Source organism: Stegostoma tigrinum, chromosome 18 (genome assembly GCF_030684315.1).
Source record: "Stegostoma tigrinum isolate sSteTig4 chromosome 18, sSteTig4.hap1, whole genome shotgun sequence".
Lineage (NCBI taxonomy): Eukaryota > Metazoa > Chordata > Chondrichthyes > Orectolobiformes > Stegostomatidae > Stegostoma > Stegostoma tigrinum.
The window spans coordinates 38,507,671-38,528,575 of NC_081371.1; the positions used below are offsets into that span (position 1 = coordinate 38,507,671).

The following is a 20,905-nucleotide window of genomic DNA, read 5'->3' on the forward strand; positions in this document are numbered from 1 at the left end:
CTTTGTAACCTCAGCAAAAATCACAGAAATGCTGGATGAGTGGCACAGCACCAGAATCATAGAATCGTATATTACAGAAGTGGCCTTTTGGCCCATCGAGTCTGTACCGGCAGCTAAGAAACATCTCACCCATATTTACCTTTCCAGGGATTCCACAGCTCTTCCAGTGAAGCCGCTATGGACAAATGGGAAAAGCCCCTGTGAACATTTACTCCCGAATTTTTTTTTCAAATATTTCAAACAACAGCCAGTCGTAGCATAATGACATAAACCCAAACAAACAAATCTAGATGGTTTTGCCACTGAATGATGCAGAAAGAATCCACCTTTTAATGCTTAACACAAACAAAAATCATGTGTTTTAAGATTTTAAATGGACTTAGTCACCAAGGCTACAGTCTTAAGTTAGCCCTCTGTTAAATATATTTATCTGTAAACAGCCCGATGAGTAAGGCACTGAATGAAACATACCGAAGCTTGTGGGTTTTTCACTTCTTGACCCTGGTGTTTTAGGGTAGGTTTTAGGTCAAATGGAAGTCTGACTTGCCCCTAAAAAGATGAATGTAAAATTAAATGAACACCAATTTATTTAATCTTCACAGCTCTGGAGAAGAGGCATCTAGATTCACAATGTTAGGATGCTGCCTGAACTGCTGTGATTCCCTGTGTATATTAAGTTGGTTTGATTGGTTGTGGGTATGGGATCCTTTACGCTAGTCAGTAGCTGTCACAGGGTGCTTGTTGGTTTGTGAGCTAGCCTGGTATTTAGGGCTCTGAGTAGTCTTGTGGTATGTCTCTCATGTATGGTAGGGTGACTAGTGTGTCTGGCTGTGTTGTGTGTTCTTGCTGTGGTCTGTTGCAGAGGTAATGGCGGATTGTGCTTTTTAGGTATCCCATTCTTTTTAAAACTCTGTATAAGTGCACACCGGCTCGGCGAACAAGCCTACAACCTTGTACAGAAATACGCTGTGACACCATTTCATTCATCAAAGTGTCTTTGAAGAAGCAGCCTATAATTTGTTGTCAATGCTTCATTCTTAAGTGTCACAATCATTTCAGTGCTTTGTTATTCAGTAATATAAAAGTAATTGCAGAAGATTATTAATCCTTTACTGTAGGCATGGAATAGTGATTAAATTGAGCCAATGTAAATTGAGCACATTTTAACACAATAAATGCAACCTGTTGGGGTTTTTAGTATAATGGCAGTCTACATATTTGTCTAAGTTTACTTTACACAAAGCAATTTTATTTTGATGAATTGGCGAAGGATTGGTCTTTCTTTTTAAATGGAGGGGTGTAAACAATGCGCACATTCCTCAACGCAGAAGCTCATTTACACAGAAATTTCTCAGGTTCTGCCTGGCGCCCAGCTAGACCCACTGATCCTATCCAACAGACACATGCAAAATGCTGGTGGAGGATTGTAGCCACAGACAAATTGCATTGGGAGGTGATGAACTTTCTTTTGGGGGGCAGGGTGGGAGGGAATGGGGAAGGCAACAAATTTGTCTGTCTGAAAGTGATTTTTTTTTTAATGTAATTGCTACAGTAATGCACTATGATAATAAGCACCATGCCCATAGCTATTTTCCCAGTTTCACCTCTGAACACTTCAGGGATTTGACTGTTGGGTTGTTATTTGACAGCTGATTGTATTATTATCCATGGGTTGCAAGGAATGAAGTAAAGTCACCACTGGACTGTAAAGCTGCTCTTTCTTTAGAGAAAGGTGACTGGTGGTGGTTTAATCTGCAGGTCACTATTCCTCAGGTGAGGGAAGAGGTTGAGAAGAAGAGTCCTTCATTGTAACCTCAGCTGTTGTGGGGATTGAACACGCAATAGCCTGCATTAAAAACCGGCTGTCCATCCAACTGAGCCCCCTCCCCCAAGTTTCATGAAGTTTCCATCTGGTTCATTTTTTTTGGGAAGTTGGTCTAACTTACATGTAACTGTTGATCTACAGCGGTGTGCATGACTTCCAGATGCCCTCTGATATGGTTCAGCAAACCACTCCATTTCAAATGCTGACCTTGCCAGCGATGCCCACCTACTGTGAAAGAATAAAGGAATATGAAATTATGCTCACTGTGCACCTTGAATGCTATGAATATGTCTCCTGTTCCCTGAGCACAGAATCAGGTTGATCACATTTGTGTTTCAAGCAAAGCACCAGGGGATTGCATCTTGAGAGAAATTACACATGGAGTTTGATCGATTGTTGCTTTTATTTGGCGTGAATTATTGCTGTATAAATGATGTATTCAATACAACTTAATTTAATCTGATTAGCCCAGTTAGACTTGGCCTAGCTCCATTACAGTTGGTGATCCTTCCTTCAAAGCAGCATGTCGAGTGTTCAATACATCATCATCATCCTTTTATTTCCGGTGTAACCTTAAATCAAAATTACTTTGTTTTTTGGTCTCTTGAGTTATTTATATTGCTTAATTCATATCATAGGACATTTTAAAGTTTTGAGCAGAAATGCTGCATACATGAAAGAACAATCTCAAATGGTGCAAGTTATATGTCTCAATCTCATGAGATATTTTGAATCGTAATTGGGATGTATGTCGTTCACATTTTTTGTGTATAGAGAATTACTAACTTTAGTGCTGGGCCTTTTGCACTAAAGATGTGAAACAGTTCCAAATTTAACTGAAGGCACTTGGCACATGCAACCAGATTAACAGTGTAAGAAAGATTCTCCATTTGGTAGTACTCTTGGCTCAAGTTGTACACTGATAAATCCTTTCATTTCAATGCCATTCCTGCTGCTTTTGTACAAAAGCATTTATGCTTTCCTTGAATTCTAGATGAACAAGAGAGCTCTGGGGCAATCATTTACACTGTGGAGTTAAAACGTTATGGTGGTCCATTAGGAATTACCATATCGGGCACTGAGGAGCCTTTTGACCCAATTGTCATCTCGAGCCTAACAAAAGGAGGTTTGGCTGAAAGGTAAGGCACACAATCAGTTCCCTCTGCAAATAATGCACAGCTCTCTCCAGTCTCCTAACTCAGCTGAGTCTGGGAAACCGTTGTTCGATGCTGGCGCTTCCCAAGAGGAAGAAGAGAGTGTTAAGGAATGTCAGCTGGGCTGCATTTAGCAGTTAGTCACTGACTTTGGAAACAGTCATAAAGTAAGTCAGCAGACTGTTCCCTGAACTGGGAAGGAGAAGCAAGTACATGAACTATGTAACTGAGTAACTTACAGATCTCCTGGAATTTGGGCGTGCCTTGTAACCACATATAACCATGACTTATTGAACATTTAAAATCGCTATTTATACTTGGCCTGTAACCTCGTGTATGTCATGATTAACCCAGCTATGTGGTGTACTGATATGTGAATGCTCTGTGCACTATATAGGCGTTGGATATTTGTAAGCATTGCGGGCATTTTAGATTGTTTTGACAAGACAGGGAAAATGGCTTACTTAATGGATGTGTGATTTATTAGGTGTTTGCACTAGATCCATCAATAGACAATTGAAGAGTTAAGCAGTGAGCATTTTCTAACATGCTGAGAAAATTGTTTGCATGTGAGTTTATCTGATTTATTGAAGACCCCACAGTATTCCCACCCCTCTTCGGAAAAACCTTTAGATTAGATTAAAATGACGACGAGATTTATTATCAGAGATGTGATTCACATGCTAGTTATGTATTGTCACAGAATTTGATTGTCATTCTGGCATTGTTAATTTTATGCTCAATAAAGCTGTGATAAATCAGACCTAAATATATGAAGCTAACACAGCCTTTGCACATAAAATTATATAAAGCATGAAACAATCTTCTTGCCATCTGTTCTAATCTCTTTTTTCCTTGAATATGAAATTTTTTTTTGTCTTTTGTTACAGGACTGGTGCAATTCATATTGGAGACAGAATCTTGGCTATAAACAGTAGTAGCCTGAAGGGTAAACCCCTGAGTGAGGCTATTCATCTCTTACAGGTGGCAGGAGAGACTGTCACATTGAAAATTAAAAAACAGCTTGATGGTAAGGACTTAGCTTGCTGCATTTATTTTTTTTTAAATGAGTTGACATTCAAACTTCTATTTTAATTGAGGAACTATGGAAATCAGGGTTACGTGAAGAGTTAAATAAAACAAAGTGCAGATGCTGGAAACCTGAAACAAAAAGAAATCACTGGAGAACCTCAACAGGCCTGGTAGGATTTGTGGAGAGAAAGCAGAGTTACCATTTTGGGCCCAGTGATCTTTCTTCAGAAGACCCTTCCAAAGAAGGTTCACTGGACCCAAAACATTAACTCTGCTTTCTCTCCACAGGTGCTGCTGGTCTTGCTGAATTTCTCGAGCAATTTCTGTTTTTGTTACATGAATAGGAGCCTGGTTTATGCTAAAATTGTTAGATTTTTCTACGACTTTTGGGGACTGTCTACTGGAAGGCTCCCAAATAGATCCAAGGTATGGACAGTTGATTTTTTTTTCTAAAGCTGCAGCCAAACTAACTCCAAGCAAAGAGGGCGGGTTTTGTACCATAATTTGTGGCTGGATTTAAATCTGGTCCTTGAGAAGTATAAGCACCACACCAGATGGCTGATTTTGTTTTAAAAAAAAAGAAATATTATTTTGATTTTTGGATACAATTTTGATTGCCTTTGTTCTTACAGTATCCAGTCCTAAAAAATCATCAGTTTCTGGTCGGCTGAGTGAATTGAGTGATGTGGAAGATGACATTCCCACTGTACAGAAGCCTGTCAAGCTCTGTGAGATGTACTCTGCTACGATCCCCAGTGTGGATAGTGCAGTGGAATCCTGGGATGGGTCAGGCATAGACGCAGGCTATGGAAGTCAAGGTAACAGATAAGTTTGAATTGTATTTTATTCATTGTTCGTGAGAAGTTGACATCACTGGCAAGTCCAGCATTTATTGCCTATGCTTGAAAAGCTTTTGATACAGTAAATCAAAATGCTTTTAGGAAAGTCTTCGCTAAACTTGGATTTATAGATAAAATTATGACGTGATATAGGAGCAAAAATAGACCGCATTTTCCCCTCAAGTTGCTTTGCCATTCAAAAAGATCAAGGCTGATCTGTTTGTGTTTTGCAGTGCACATTTCTATCTAGCCCTGATTTAACCCCTGATTTCCCTGCTGAACAAGAATCTAGCCACCTTTTGACTTAAATATTCAATGGCCCCACTGCCACCCCCTCTGAGGCAGGGTTCTAAAGTCTCTCGACTCGCTGAGAGAAAACATTTCTCCCCAGCCCTGAACTAATTTTAAAATTATTTCCCTAGTTCTGGACTGACACACAAAAGAAAATGTCCCTTCCACGTCCACCTTGTCAAAACCATTTAGGATCTTCTACACTTCAATCAATCACCCCTCACTCTTTTTAAACCCCGGAGGAAGCAAGCCCAATCTCCTCAATTTATCCTAATAAGACAGCCCAATCATTCCAGGCATCGATCTACTGAGTCTCTTCTGAATTGTCTCTAATGAACCATTTTCCCTTTAAAAAAGGAGACCCAGACTACAGACAGTATTCAAGATGTGGGCTCACCAACGCCCTGTATAACGAAAGCATAACCTCCTTGTTTTTATTTTCACTTCCGCTTGTAGTTAAAGATAGCATGCCAATAGCCACCTTGATTTTGTACTGTCCCTGCCTGATAAATTTTCATGAGTCATGAGCCATAATGCCTAAATCATTCAAGTGCCTCAAAGTTTTGCAGTTATTCTCCGTCTAAACAATGCTGTCCTTTTTTTTAGTCTTCCCACTAAAGTCAACAACTTCACGCTTACCCACATCTTACTCCATTTACCAGATATTTACCCATTTACTCAACATTTCTACAACTGTCTGCAACTTCCTTGTATCTTCACCACATACTTAGCTATCTGTCTCGGTGTTATCTGTGAATTTAGCTGCCATGTCTCTGCTCTTCACCCAAGTCATTAATATAAATTGCACAAACCCTGCAAGAGTCCACTTGTCACATCCTGTCAATCAAAGACCCATTTATGCATGAGGTAGCAGGAACTGCAGATGCTGGAGAATCTGAGATAACAAGTTGTAGAGCTGGATGAACGCAGAAGGCCAAGCAGCATCAGAGGAGCAGGAAGGCTGGCGTTTAGGGCCTAGACGCTCCTTCAGAAATGTTTCTGAAGAAGGGTCTAGGCCTAAAACATCAGCCTTCCTGCTTGTCTGATGCTGCTTGGCCTGCTGTGTTCATTCAGCTGTACACCTTGTTAACCCATTTATGTACATTCTCTTTTCTGGATGTAAGTTTGCTCGCTGAGCTGGAATGTTCGTTTTCAGACGTTTCGTCACCATTCTAGGTAACATCATCAGTGAGCCTCCGGTGAAGCGCTGGTGTTATGTGCCGCTTTCTATTTATCTGTTTAGGTTTCCTTGGGTGGGTGATGTCATTTCCTGTTCTTTTTCTCAGAGGATGGTAGATGGGCTCCACATCAACGTGTTTGTTGATGGCGTTCCGGTTGGAATGCCATGCTTCTAGGAATTCTCTTGCGTGTCTCTGTTTGGCTTGTCCTAGGATGGATGTGTTGTCCCAATCAGAGTGGTGTCCTTCCTCATCTGCATGTAAGGATACTAGTGATAGTGGGTCATGTCTTTTTGTGGCTAGTTGATGTTCATGTATCCTGGTGGCTAGCTTTCTGCCAGTTTGTCCAATGTAGTGTTTGTCACAGTTCTTGCAGGGTATTTTATAGATGACATTCGTTTTGTTTGTTGTCTGTATAGGGTCTTTTAAGTTCTTTTGCTGCTGTTTTAGTGTGTTGGTGGGTTTGTGGGCTATCATGATGCCAAGAGGCCTGAGTAGTCTGACAGTCATTTCCAAGATGTCTTTGATGTAGAGGAGAGTGGTTATGGTTTCTGGGCATGTTTTGTCTGTTTGTTTGGGTTTGTTGCTGAGAAATCGGCGGACTGTGTTCATTGGGTATCCATTCTTTTTGAATATGCTGTATATGTGATTTTCTTATGCTCTTCATAGTTCCTCTGTGCTGCAGTGTGTGGTGGCTCGTTGGAATAATGTTCTAATGCATTTCTTTTAAGATAAGTCCAGCTAGAACCAAGATTTGTCAGCCCACAGCCTGTAGTTTGCTTGGTATCATTTCCCTCATGAATATATTTTTACTAAGTTTCTATCTCCCTTCCACCTCCTGATTTAAAGCTCTTGCTTTATTTTTTGTATCCTCTATAGTGATTGCAGAAGTCAAATGTTTGTTCATTTCATTTGGGATTTCCTTGTTACCTACTATTAACTCCCCTTTTTCACTCCATAGAGGACCAGCATTCACTTTACTTACTCTTTTCTTGTTTAAATACTGGTTGAAACTCGTTACGTTTTCATACTCATAGTTAGTTTCCTCCCATACTCTAATTTCTTTCTCCTGATTGACTTCTGAGTAATTATTGTTCTTTATATTCTGTCCAATTATCTGACCTGTTATCTTTGAACAGTTAAATACTTTTTCCTCAAGTTTGATGCTTTCCCCGATTACTTCAATTAACCCTGAATGTGCAGGCTCCTTTATAGTAGGAATTTACGTATTCTGAGTTTTCTGAAATATTTCCTTTGATGTTTGCCACTCCTTCTTTATTGATCTATCTCATCGCCTGGTATGCCAGTTCACCTGGCTCAGCTTTGATGCCAAATAGTTGACCTTATTAAATATAAAATACAAGACCCAAAATTCTTCCTTTCAATCAAATTTTGGGCACTGCTACAAAAGCAAAGTTTCTGGAAAAGCTCAGCAGGTCTGGCAGCGTCTGTGAAGGAAAAAAATGTTTCAGGCCCGGTGACCCCTCCTCAGAACTGCTGGTCACTGCTACCTAGTCTAAATCAATAATTAAACCTTTCTCATTACCCTTATGTAGTTTCATGGTGGATTGATGGACAGAGGCAGTGTTTCCATTGTTTGCCTCGCTCAGGAGATTGCTAGGGAGTGAGCGCATCTGGAGTAACAATGTTTTTTGCAATATGAATTCTTAGGAAATGCTGAATTTGCCAGCTGGTCTTTTTACGTTCTTTTTTGGGTCTGGGAAGAGGGCATTCAGAATGAGACTATGGTGCCAGGAGAGGTGATATAAAGCTAAGAATAGTATAAACAATCTTTCTGTTGAATAGGATACTGGGTCGGAAGGATGTTAAAGATTACAAACTATTCAGTTAACTTCAAGTGAACAGCTAGGTCATACGAACAAGGAAAAGGGTGTGGAATCTTTTGGCTGGAGATGAATAAGGTAGTTTTAGTTAAGCCAGTATTCAGTTGGATAAAGTGTCATCATATATGTCATGAAGGTGGACAAAAAAAAGGACACAAAAACCTGAGTCCATATGATCATAAAGCATAGAAGAAGAAGTAAGCTTTTAAACCTATCAGGTCTGCTCTGCCATTCAATGAGATGATGGCTGATCTAATGATCCTCAACTCCACTTTCCACCTAACTCCTGATTCCTTACTCATTTTAAAAAGTTGTCAATTTCAGCCTTGAATATACTTAATGACCCAGCATCAAGGGTCCTCTGAAGTAAAGAATTCCACAGGTGCATTTTACCTCTGAGGAAAGAAATTCCTTCTCATCTCTGTTTCAAATGTACAAGTCTTATTCTGAGATTATACCCGCTGTTCCAAGACTGTCCCACAAGGGACAATGTTTCCACATTTGCCCTGTCAAGTCCCATAAGAATCTTTTGTGTTTCAAAATGCCACCTCTCATTCTTCTATATTTGAATGCGTATAGGACTAATCTAGTCAACATCTCCTCAAAGAACAGTCCCTCCGTACCTGGTGTTACCCTACATGTGAACTAAGCAAATGCTGGATTGGTTGTCTATGATGTAGCCTGAGATTGGGAGCTGGTATTCCATGCTAGATAAAGTTTGTAAGTGATCATAGAATCAGGGGTGCCTGCAGAGTAAGCGAGGTGGCTGTTGTCAGCATGCATGTAAAGCTGGTCTGATTCTCATTGACACTGTTGCTCAGGGACTAAATTAAACTAAGGAAAGAAGGCGACACCAATTTCAAGCCTTTTGGTATTGCTATGATGACTGACTTGAGGACGGAAGAAGAAACCATTGCTGAATACATGCTGGCCATGTTGGCAAAGATCCCTTTAAGATGACTGTGGAGGATAGATGGAGGTGACACAGCACTTCTGACTTCAAATAGGTTCTTACTTTTATTCAGAAACATTGCTCCCCCCTGAGAATTACTTTCCTCTTCCAGAGGGTTTTTAGAACACAAACTTCATCTGTAGCCTGTATCCAGTGTAGAGACGTCACAAATGACTCGCACTTTTTAAGCAGATGTAAAATAATAGGAAATAAAAATAATCATCAGAGCAATGCAAAAGACTTTCTCAGGTTGGGAGCTGTGTCTCTATTATTGACCTCACAGCTTTATTAGTAGATTATTTAAAGGGGAATGCCAACTGAACTATTGTCCAAAACTCCACACTGCCTAATGAGAAAACCCAGTTATGACCATATATTCGTGTGTTATTGTTTGGCTGAATTCCAGTAAACAATTCGGGTGAAATCATTTGTGACTAAGTATGCGCATCTAGGTCAAAAGCAAAATTTGTAATAATGTAAAAAAACAAGCCCTAGTCTGTGAAATCACTGTAGAAAGAACAAATGAAGTATTTCAATAAATCAGTAAACAGAACTGTTTGCAAATTATAAATACAAAAATGAGTTTGCATGCATCATTAGCTGCCTTCTGTCCTATAGAATGTCACTTGTCAGTCTGTGCAGGAAGGCATCTGAAGGTTTAATTTACATTCAATCTTGTAAACCAGTAGAGAGAAGCAGGAGATTGCTTGCTTGTGTGGGTCTTATCATGTTGGCATGCAGAAGGCTGTATATTTTTGGAATTCACAACCCTATTTTGCTTATTGATGCTCTGTTGTTTCTACTCTTGAGTATATTCAAAACAGATCAATAAATTATGGGGTATCAAGTAGTGGAAATTAACTGGGAAAGTGAAGTTATATAAATATTCAACTGTAACTTTTTTGAATGGCAGAGCTGGTTCAACAGGACCAGTAACTTATGTTCTAGACAATAGACACTAGGTGCAGGAGTAGGCCATTTGGCCCTTCGAGCCAGCACCACCATTCATTATGTTCATGGCTGATCATCCACAATCAGTATCCTGTTCTTGCCTTATCCCCATAATCCTTGATTCCATCCTTGGTTCTCTCTCTGTATTGTTTTGCATTTATCAATTTTGAAGTTTATCGTTCAAGGGAAATTATTGGTTTTAATTTAACATCCATGGAGTCAACATATCTAATTATATACAATTATAGATACTTGAGAGACACCACTATATTCTGTGATGCTGTATAATTTAAACAAGGGCTGACTTTAGTTTATATGTCTAATACAGTATATCATTATCCAGAATGTTTTTGAGAGTCAGATTGCATTTACAAGAAGTTGCTTTGAAGCGTAATATTAAGGATTGTCAGAAAGTAACTCTTTTTAGCATATTACAAAAAAATTGTTTGAGTATATTTTCCTTTAATCTCGGAGATGCACATTTAAAGTAGTTCAACATAGCTAGAATGACGGTATCGTAACATGAAAGACTCTTGGATGGTCTTTGTACAAATCTTGATGATGTGACAATGCATATTGCATATAATTTCATCCGTAAAGTTTTTTTATGCATCAATACTATGGGAAAAAGGATTGGGTAGTAGGATATGCCTTTTTAGTTTAAAGTTTGAAGAATTTTGGGGAGGGGAAAATACTATGTTTGGTTTTAATGAAAATAGACTTATGGGTGTTTAAGTAAAACTTGAGGAATTATTCCACTTCACAGCAGGAATGTCCGTCCACTGGTACGAGTATATTAAATAATTTCTTAAATAACATTGACATTTTGTTGAGGATGGTTACTAGCATTCCTATTGTATTAAACTTTTTAAGATCCAAATTAGCAATGAGATTGGAAGAATTGGTATGTCAAGCCACAAAGATCGGAGCCAGGTCCAATGCTTTTTGTCATTGATATAAGTGGTTTGGATATACATATAAGCGGAATGCTTAGTAAGCTTGCAGATCACACCAAAATTGGTGGTGAAGTGTACAGTGAAGAAGGTTATCTCAAACTACAAAGGGACCTTGATCAGATGGGCTAATGGGCCAAGGAGTGGTAGATGGATTTAAATTTAGATAAATGTGAGGTGCTGCATTTTGGTAAGGAAAATCAGGGCAGGACTTATACACTTAATGGTAAGGTCCTGGGAAATATTAGCGAACAGACACCTTGGGGTGCAGGTTCAAAGTTCCTTAAGGTTGAGTCACAGATAGACAGGGTAGTGAGGAAGGCGTTTGGTACACTACCTTTATTGGTCAGTGCATTGAGTATAGGAGTTAGGAGATCATGTTGTGACAGCACAGGACATTGGTTAGACGACTTTTGGAATATTGCATTCAATTGCATTCGATTGCTGCTATAGGAAAGATGCTATTAAGCTTAAAAGGATTCAGTAAAGATTTACGAGGATATTGCCAGGTTGGAGGGTTTGGCATATGTGGAGAGGCTAAATAGGGTGGGGCTATTTTCCCTGGAGCCTCAGAGGCTGGGGGGTGACATTTTAAAAGTTTATAAAACAATGGCGGGGTGAATGTGATGAATAGCCAACATGTTTTTTTTTTCCACCAGTGTAGGGGAGTCCAAAACTAGAGGGCGTAGGTTTAAGGTGAGAGGGCTAAGATATAAAAGTGACCAAAGTGACAACTCGTTCATGCAGAGAGTGATGTGTGTATGGAATGAGCTGCCAGAGGAAGTGGTGCAGGCTGGTACAATTGCAACATTTAAAAGGCATCTGAATGGGTATATGAATAGGAAGGGTTTAGAGGGATATGGGCCAAATGCTGGCAAATTTCTAGATTAATTTAGGATATCTGGTTGCCGGGGTCAAGTTGGACCTAATGGTCTATTTCTGTGCTGTGCGACAATGGATGTAAGTAAAAATGGCAGAAAGCTGATCACAGTTCAGTTTGATCCTTTTATGTGTACATTGGGATTTGAATAATGAACATTTACTATTTGTATTTTCTCAAATTAAGACTTCTTAACAGTTTGTTTTTGAGCTCATTATTTATTTCTGCTTTAACTTATTCGCTTATATTTTCCACAACATTTCCTTTTCTTTACATCTCCATTTTGTCTTTTGAAAAATGACATATATGCTTCACACAAATCTATCCAACCAGAGCAACATGGATCATCAAAAAGAAAGTCACAATATCAGGCTCCCTGCTGCCCTTCTCACCATGTCACTCAATCCCAATCACACTCTAGAAATGCTTTTCATGTCTTTTCAGCCTAATTATAATGGCCTTTGTTGATAGCCCATGACTTCTGACTTATTAAAACCTCATCTCCTTGATAATTATGGTCACATTCCATGCTGTTGTTGGTTTACTACTTCTTGTATGCTCACTTTCCAAATTAGGGTACAACTTCCAGTTTTATATTCTCTAAATGCTGTAACACGTTTAATTTGCATGGTTTACTTACACGCTAACCTTGAAGACTGATCTTATAGAACACTTGCTAGGTATACACCAGGGTAAGAACTACGGTATCTTATTACTGGATAAGTTGTACATTACACAGAAACAGGCCATATAGCTCAACCAGTCTATGCTGACCAGGCTTCCTAAACTGAACGTGTGCCATTTGTCTGCATTTGGCCCATATTCTTCTAAACCTTTCCTATCCTTATACCTGTCCAAATGTACTCGCCTCTACCACTTCCTCTGGCAGCTTGTTCCATATATCCACTACCCTCTGTGGAAAAAGATACCCCTCAGGTCCCTTTTTAAATCTTTCCCCTCTCACCTTAAAAACCTGCCCTCTAGTTTTGGGCCACCCTACTTTTGGAAAGTGCCTTGACTATTCACCCTATGCATATCCATCATGGTTTTATAAACCTCTGTAAGGTCACCCTTCAGCCTCCTATGCTCCATGGAGAAAAGTCTCAGCCTATCCAACCTCTTTATAACTCAAAACCCTCCGGTCTCTGTAACTTGTTTGAGTGTGAAGCCTAGTTTGATGAATCCTATTTTTTTTTATTTTAACACAGTAGTAATTCATTGGAAAATAAGCTTGCAAGGCTGCAGAATTTCTTTATGAATAAAACAATAATAAATAAAAGGAAAAAAAAAATAAAATGTAACAGAATAAGCTATCCAAATACAGAACACTTTTTTAAAAAAACTTAGAACGCAAAGCAAATCAAGGTTTTCATATATTCCCCAATGCTATCACTTTACAGAAATCCAAATCCAGAAATATTACTCCTCTGTCTCATGTCTCTTTAAGTTCAATGCTTTCGTGTGAACTGTGAAGTTTTTCTTTATTATAATATTCACAAAACTGAAAGCTTTCTCAGTTGTTTGATAATTTTCTGATTTCTAGCTAAGCCCTCTTGTCTGGAAGTTTCCCAAAGTAACTTTCTAGTAAGTTAACTTATTCCCTGAATTTTTTTTTGGCTGCTGATCCCAGTCAGGTCTCTTCCACGTCAAAGTAAAACAAAGGGGAAAAAAAGACAAAGCACTGGAGAAACCCAGCAGATCAGCAACATCCATTCTGAAAAAGATTCATGCTAATCTCTGAAGCAGTGGTTTTGTTTTTCTCTCCAGATGCTGCCAGACCTGTTACATTTTCTGCAGCAATTTCTGTTTTTATTTCAGGTCTCTTCCAAAATTGTTCAATAGTATCTGAGCTCTGAGTTTCCTGAGCTAAAATGAAACTCCTGACTATTTTGAACAAAAATCGACTAATAATGGCTCTGAACGTTTCTGCTGCCAGACTGTTATTCCAGCATTATGCAAACTTCTTTCCTTTAACAATCGAGGAGTTGCAAGTTCTGAAACACGAACTGGATTAGTTCATGGTTCCAGAAAGACTGATTGACCTAGCCTTTTTTAAAATCTTTGTAAAAGTAGCCAATTTCCATATGTCACCAGTTTGAAATTTTTAAAAATGATGTTTATTACATATAAAGTAGGCACGGTAAATATACATTTGCAAGATTTTTAAAATGAACGTAAAAACAAACTGTCAGAAAGGAAATAATATTTCAGCCAGATAAGATTGTAGGTTTTTCAAACTTTTATGTGGATACCTAAGAATGTGGATTTTGTCCTGATACTGAATTTGGATACTATTTGTTCCACCGCAAGCCGTGCACAGATGCCCAATCTTGTCTAAAATTTTTTAAGGATCCATGTTGAAAAGGAGTAATTTTTTTTTAGAAAAACACTACCCAGACTATGATACACGCACTATTTGGGCTTCATACCAAATGACTGGGTGGCGCAGTGGGTCAGTGGGTATCATTATAGCATCAGGGATCCGGGTTCACTTCCACCCTTGGGTGACTGTGTGGAGTTTGCACATTCTCCCCGTGTCTGCTTGAGTTTCTTCCGGGCGCTCTGGTTTCCTTCTACAGTCCAAAGATGGAGTGGCCATACTAAATTAATTGCCCATAGTGTCCAGGAATGGGTAGGCTAGGTGGATTAGCCACAGGAAATGTAAGGTTATAGGTATAGGTAGGAAGGTTGGTCTAGGTGGGATGCTTTTCAGAGGGTCAATATTCACTCAAACGGCTGAACTGCCTGCTTCTACACTGTAGGGATTCTGTGATTTATACCCGAATTGCTGATGGGATTTGTGTTATTAGATCAGACTGTACTCTCAAGGTCTGTTGCATTGCTTCCTGGAATATTGTACCTTGGCAATAATTCATTTGACTTGCTGAGCACTGAATTTTGTCGAACTATGATTGTGCAAAAGTGTGATTGTGCTGTCCTTTATCAGAATTCCAGGGCCAACACTGTGAAGTGCTTTTCAAATATCAATTTCTGATGCAGGTACAGTTAAAACATTTAAAACATACTTGAACAGGTACATGAATAGGAAAGGTTTAGAGGGATATGGGTCAAATGCAGGAAGTGGGACTAGTTTGGAAAACTTAGTCAGCATGGAAGAGTTGGATGAAGGGGTCTGTTTCTGTACTATGTTACTCTAACCCTAACCAATTTACATCCCATGTCGATGACTTTGATGGGTGTACCTAGTACAATGTATCCAAGCTCGGTGATGTTGGGTAGAAATGCTAGCTGTGAGGGGGTGCAAACAGACTGAAAAGGCAACACAGAACTTGCAGATGGAATATAATATGGGAAAATATGAAGTTATCTATTTAAGAAGGAAAAATAGAAAAGCAGAATCATCTTATAATTGGTGCAAATGGATTGCCTTTGTACATGAATCAAAGAAAGTTGCAATGCAAGTGTATCAAGCAGTTAAGAAAGCAAATATATCAGATTTTGCTGCAATGGAGTGAGGTTTAGGAGTAGAGAATTCGTACTATAATACTTGCTTGAGACCATAGCTGCAGCACTGAGTACTGTTTTGCTCTCCTACTTCAGTGCCTTGGGGCGAAGTATGACAAAGACTGATTCCTAGGACAAGGGGTTTGTCCTCTGGGAATTGATTGAGTAGATTCACCTGTGTTCCCCAAAAGTTTAAAAGAATGAAAGGTGTTCTCATTGAAGTATACCAAATTCTTCATGGGTTCAATGGAGTTGATGCTGGGAGGATGTTTCCATTGTCATGGGAGTCTTGGATTCGGGGTCACAGTGCCAGAATAAGGAGTTGGTCACTTGGAACTGAACTAAGAAGAAATTTCGCCACTTAAATGGTATCAAATCTTTTTGAAATGTTTACCCTAGAGAGTTGTGAATTGTTCATCAGTGACTACAGTCAGGATGGAAATCAATAAATTTTTGAAACCAAGAGAATTAAGGGATATGAGGATAACAAGGGAAGTTGGCTTTGGAGTAGAAAATTGGCCAATTTTTGCTGACTGATATAGCAAGCTCAAAAGGCTGAATGGCCGACTGCAGTTACATTTGTCTTTTAACCTGGAGGCTTTGGCTCATTGATAAAAGTCTTCACTGTTTCAGAAGTTCAGAGGTTCAAACTCTGCTTCAAACAGTTTTGACCCAGCTCTGTCTCTTAATTCTACTTTGATATCCTCCAGTATATTTTGCCTGTTGACTCATCTCATGTGTTATGAAAATCCATAAAACTGTCCTGCCACAGAGGACTAACAATTGTGAGTAGGGAGAACAATACTACGAGTATGGAAAGAGTGTTCCCATCACACCTGTCAGATTGTTGCAAACTAATAACTAATCTGTGAATCGTTCCACTACTGCATGTTAGTCTCCAAGGGAAAAGTGTGAAGATGCAGAAACAACAGTCTAACATCCATCCACTTAGTGTTTGTCTTGAAATATCTCACAGTCAAATTGACACCTTAAGTGAAAAACATGATTTCTCCAAAGGGACTGAAACTTACATCTAATTTGTACTTGACCCTGTTGCAATGTACAATGAACAGTTCAGGACATGTCTGATCTTTGGCAATAGGTTATTCAGTGTACAAAAACCCTTATGTATATATCTGTTGTAAGTACACTGGTGATTGCAAATAGATTAAATTACTCCTGACGAAATGGTTAGTGTGTAACCACACAAATGGTAGAGCTTTGCTATTCATGAAACAAGGATTAATGTATTTGTACTAAATCAATGATATTAAACTGGGAATTTAACTTCCCAGTGTAAACATTCAGTAACCAAGTCAGGCATTGTGTAAAAGACAAAGATAAACATAATTACTTGGCTACAGACAACAAAAAACTGCAGATGCTGGGATCCAAGGTTGACAAACAGGAAGCTGGAAGAACACAGCAGGCCAGGCAGCATCTGGAGGAAAGGAGCAATCAATGTTTTGGGTATAACCCTTCCTCAGGACTGGATGTGGGGGTAGGGGTGTGCCCACCTATCACCACCATTCCACCTCCACACCTCATCCCCTCTCTTTATCTGCCCCCACATCCAGTCCTGAGGAAGGGTTATACCCAAAACATTGACTGCTCCTTTCCTCCAGATGCTGCCTGGCGAAACAAGGTTACCACTGCTTCCAAAGCAGTATAGCATTCATTTGTCTTTGATTGATCTATGATGCAGAAAATTCCTTCTCTTTAACTTGTCTGTTATTGGCTGTAGATGGGGGAAAAAAACACACAAAAAAGGCTATTTTTGTTTGGAACATTGGAGCAGGCTACAGTAGCAACAGATAACAACTAGGATAGCGATAGCTTACTGGGGAACTTCACTACACTGTTACCAAGCCAGTAGGGAAAGCCTTACACTGGTGTGTGTTAATAGGTCTCAGCATGGGGTAGATTAAGGGGCTCTTGGATGTTATCTTTGTTCGACTGTAGGAAACTGAAGTCTTAACTTCTATTATAACTAACTTTTGTTTACTTTTAAAACTAGTACTTAGATGTTATCTCTGAAATATCAAAAATCTTCTCCGACAGAAAAATGTTGGAACTCCTATTCCTGATTGCTAACAGTAACCTGTGTTATGTCACGTATCCATGGAGTTATCAGATGCAGCTGTCTTCCAAGTTGAGTTCCCAATGTTCCCAAAATTCTACAGTGAAGATTGGGATAGTACGAGAATTCAGAATAGGGGAACAAAAAGAAGGAGAAAGGAAATTGGGAGTCAGCGAGAGATGATAGCAGGACACTCAATGATGTTGCCATCACTAAAACCCCCACTATCAACATTCTGGTAGTTATCATTGATCAAAAGCTTGACTGGACTCACCAGAGAATGTAGTGGCTGCAAGAACAGGTCAGAGGCTGGGAAGTCTGCGGCAAGTAACTCCTGTCCTGACCTGTCCACCATCTACAAGGCATAAGTCAGGACTGTGATGGAATACTCCCCACTTGCCATGAGTGCAGCCCCAACTACACTCAAGAAGCTTGGCACCATCCAGGACAAAGCAGCCTACCTGATTGGCACTGCATCCATAAGCATCTACTCTCTCCATCGCTGACACTCAGTAGCAGCAATGTGTACTTTCTACAAGATGCACACAGAAATTTACCAAAGATCCTCAAGACAGCATCTGCCAACCCACAACCACTTCCATCTAAAAGGACAAGGGCAGCAGACATATGGGAACACCACCTCCAAGTTCCCCTCCAAGTCACTCATCATCCTGACCTGAAAATGTATCATCATTCCTTCACTGTCACTGTGTCAAAATCCTGGAATTCCCTCCCTAAGGGCATTGTGGGTCAACCCACAGCAGGTGGACTGCAGCGGTGCAAGAAGGCAGCTCCCCACCATCTTCTCAGGGGCAACTAGGGATGGGCAAGAAATGCTGGCCAGCCAGTGATGCCCATATCCCACAAAATGAACAGATTTTTACAAAAAGAATACATTATGGTTAGGGAGGTGGAGAAACTGGCATGTGAGGTTGGCATGGGGAATCTTTATTGTAGTTCTGGGACTTCACAAACATTTTTCTGTCGGAGAAGATTTTTGATATTTCAGAGATAACCTCTAAGTACTAGTTTTAAAAGTAAACAAAAGTTAGTTATAACAGAAGTTAAGACTAAAGATTGAGACTGGATGACTGACCGTCCAAAATACAATCTTTGTATCTTTTAGTCTTCAATGTAAATTTCTCACTTTTATTCACCAAACTGCCCAGATTTCGGCCTTGCTCAGATCGGTTATTTTACCCTGCCTTGTTGAAATCCAGATTAGTTCCAATCAATACAGCAGTACCATTTGTATATACCAGATCACTTGCACATTGCATTCAATTCTTTTCTAATTTCCAGATAATGCATCTTAATGCCCTTTCCCTTAGCAAGCTGTCTCTAGGCCTATGGTCTCCTGTGACTAGTGAAGAAATTTTACATGCATTTGTATGAACTTTCTCAATGTAATTAGCATTACCTCTAGCATTTGTTCTGATGACTAATATATTCTCAAAATGGAATCAATAAGATTATTACGCTTATGGCAGTCTTTTCAATTCACCTGCCAAGTTTACACAAGATGAATAATCTAGAAGACAATCCTTAAGATAGATAAAAGCTTAAAATAACCAATACACTAAAAAGATGCAAAAGCTACGTAATTAGCCTAATAAAAATGAACGTAGACTCTGGAGATTGTACAGAAGCAGTTTGGAGAACCTGCTCAAAATTTTTCTGAAAATGTAGTTATCACATAATTCTAGACAACTATACCAGAAGGCAATAGCTATCCTATCAGAAAACACAACAAAAAGAATTATCTAGAACCAATTAAATATTGAGAAGTTCCTAACTCTTTTGAGGGATCCTTGAATTAAATCTATCGGATGCTTTAAGTGACTTCCTGGTAACTCACTGCTTACTGTTTTTGAAAATGAGTCAGTCCTGAGCCCATAGGTGCATCAGTATATCAGAGACTAGCAAATTTCTAACTCAGTAACTCCAAACCAAAAGTAATAGGTCATGTGATGATCAATTTACATAGAGGTCATAGTGACCCCAGTGGTTGGCTGTCTGAATAGTAGATCAGTCAATGGGGGCAAACACTTGTAAGCATTTCGTACTCTACTTTCCAAATTCGCTTTAAATAACTGACTAAAAAAAAAAGTGGCTTGGTAATTTAAATATGTATTGAAGTTATTGAAAGAGAAAAAAGTGACGGGTGAAATGAAAGGACTAATTTCTTTCTCCTGGTGGTCATATTCCTGATTACATCACCCAGTTCTGAATGATTCTTCTACCCTGGCAATGTATCAGGGATAACTGCGATATAAATTAAGTTGATCATATGAGAGATAGAAAGTTTCATTGTAACCGACTCTGATTGGACAGCATTAATCCATGTTTTAAAAAAGCCAAAGCTCATTCCAGGGGTGCACTACCGAATATCAGGTCAGCATATAAATACAGGCTGTCTAAACAGAAAACTGCTGGAGCAGATTTTTGTCTAGACTCTGTGTTAAGACACAGGCAGAAGTTAAAAGTCAATGATGGCCCATTATTGTAGGAAGAATTGTACACTCATTATTTTGAATTACTTTTGGTAGGCAAAATGATTTTAATTCTAACCCTTCAATTGCTCCATTTATGTTGCCAGAAAAAGAAACAGCTTAATGTAGAATTTTAGCCTAATGTCAGTGTGCTTATTGACAGATTGGAGAAAGGAGTTGGTATATATGAAATGAAATACAGTTTTGCATTATATATGAATTTACTGGAATCTATACAATTTAATATAAAACAAGAGCACAATTTTACAATGAGCAAAAGGTACAATAGATTACAAAAGGAGACAAATTGTGTTGAGCCTTTGAATCATCAGACCTCAGGTAGAGTAGGGTAGCACACTTCAGTAAGGTAAAGGAAAATAGACCTATACCTAAATGGGAAACATTTGTATGGTTTTGAGAAACAGCAAGAAAATGGGACTAATCGGATAACTCTTGGAAAGATCCAGCACAGACATAGTGGGTTAAATGGCCTCCTCAAAGGTCAAAGGTAAAGTTGCCATCACCGTAGAGGCTTGATCTCTCGCTTGAGAGAGACAACTGGTGATTATTTAATTTGAGGATCACCATTGCCTCATGGTGAGGGGAGAGGCTAAGAAAGACAGTCGTTTGTGGTAACCTTAGCCAGAATGGGAATCGAACCAATTCTGTTAATGTATCTCTGCATCGCAAACCAGCCATTCAACTAAATGAGGTAGCAGGCCCTCGACCTCCTGTACTGTATATTTGACAATTATCAATTTTTTTCTATGAATAGCTAAAAAGATATGATACTATGTAATAAATGTATTAGCTGCCTATTTATTGTAGACAACAGACTTTAATCCCTGTACCAGCATTATAGAAAGCCTGGCTGGATGAGATAATTAACCTTAATCTGTTTAAATAATTTATTCCTATTAATAATTTTCAATTGGGCATCTTCACATTTCCTCCCATAATGAACTATGA

The 20,905-nt window shown here is 39.1% G+C and overlaps 1 protein-coding gene across 8 annotated transcripts in view; it reads left to right on the forward strand.

Annotated features, from left to right (window-relative positions):
- grip1 (glutamate receptor interacting protein 1) overlaps positions 1 to 20,905 on the forward strand; it is a 384,971-nt gene that overhangs the window by 354,320 nt on the left and 9,746 nt on the right. For all 8 annotated transcript variants that reach the window (XM_048549316.2, XM_048549318.2, XM_048549314.2 and 5 more), the window contains 3 exons: positions 2,820 to 2,964; positions 3,870 to 4,009; positions 4,644 to 4,829. In XM_048549316.2, the coding sequence (XP_048405273.1) occupies positions 2,820 to 2,964; positions 3,870 to 4,009; positions 4,644 to 4,829 (471 nt within the window). The remainder of the gene's footprint in view (positions 1 to 2,819; positions 2,965 to 3,869; positions 4,010 to 4,643; positions 4,830 to 20,905) is intronic.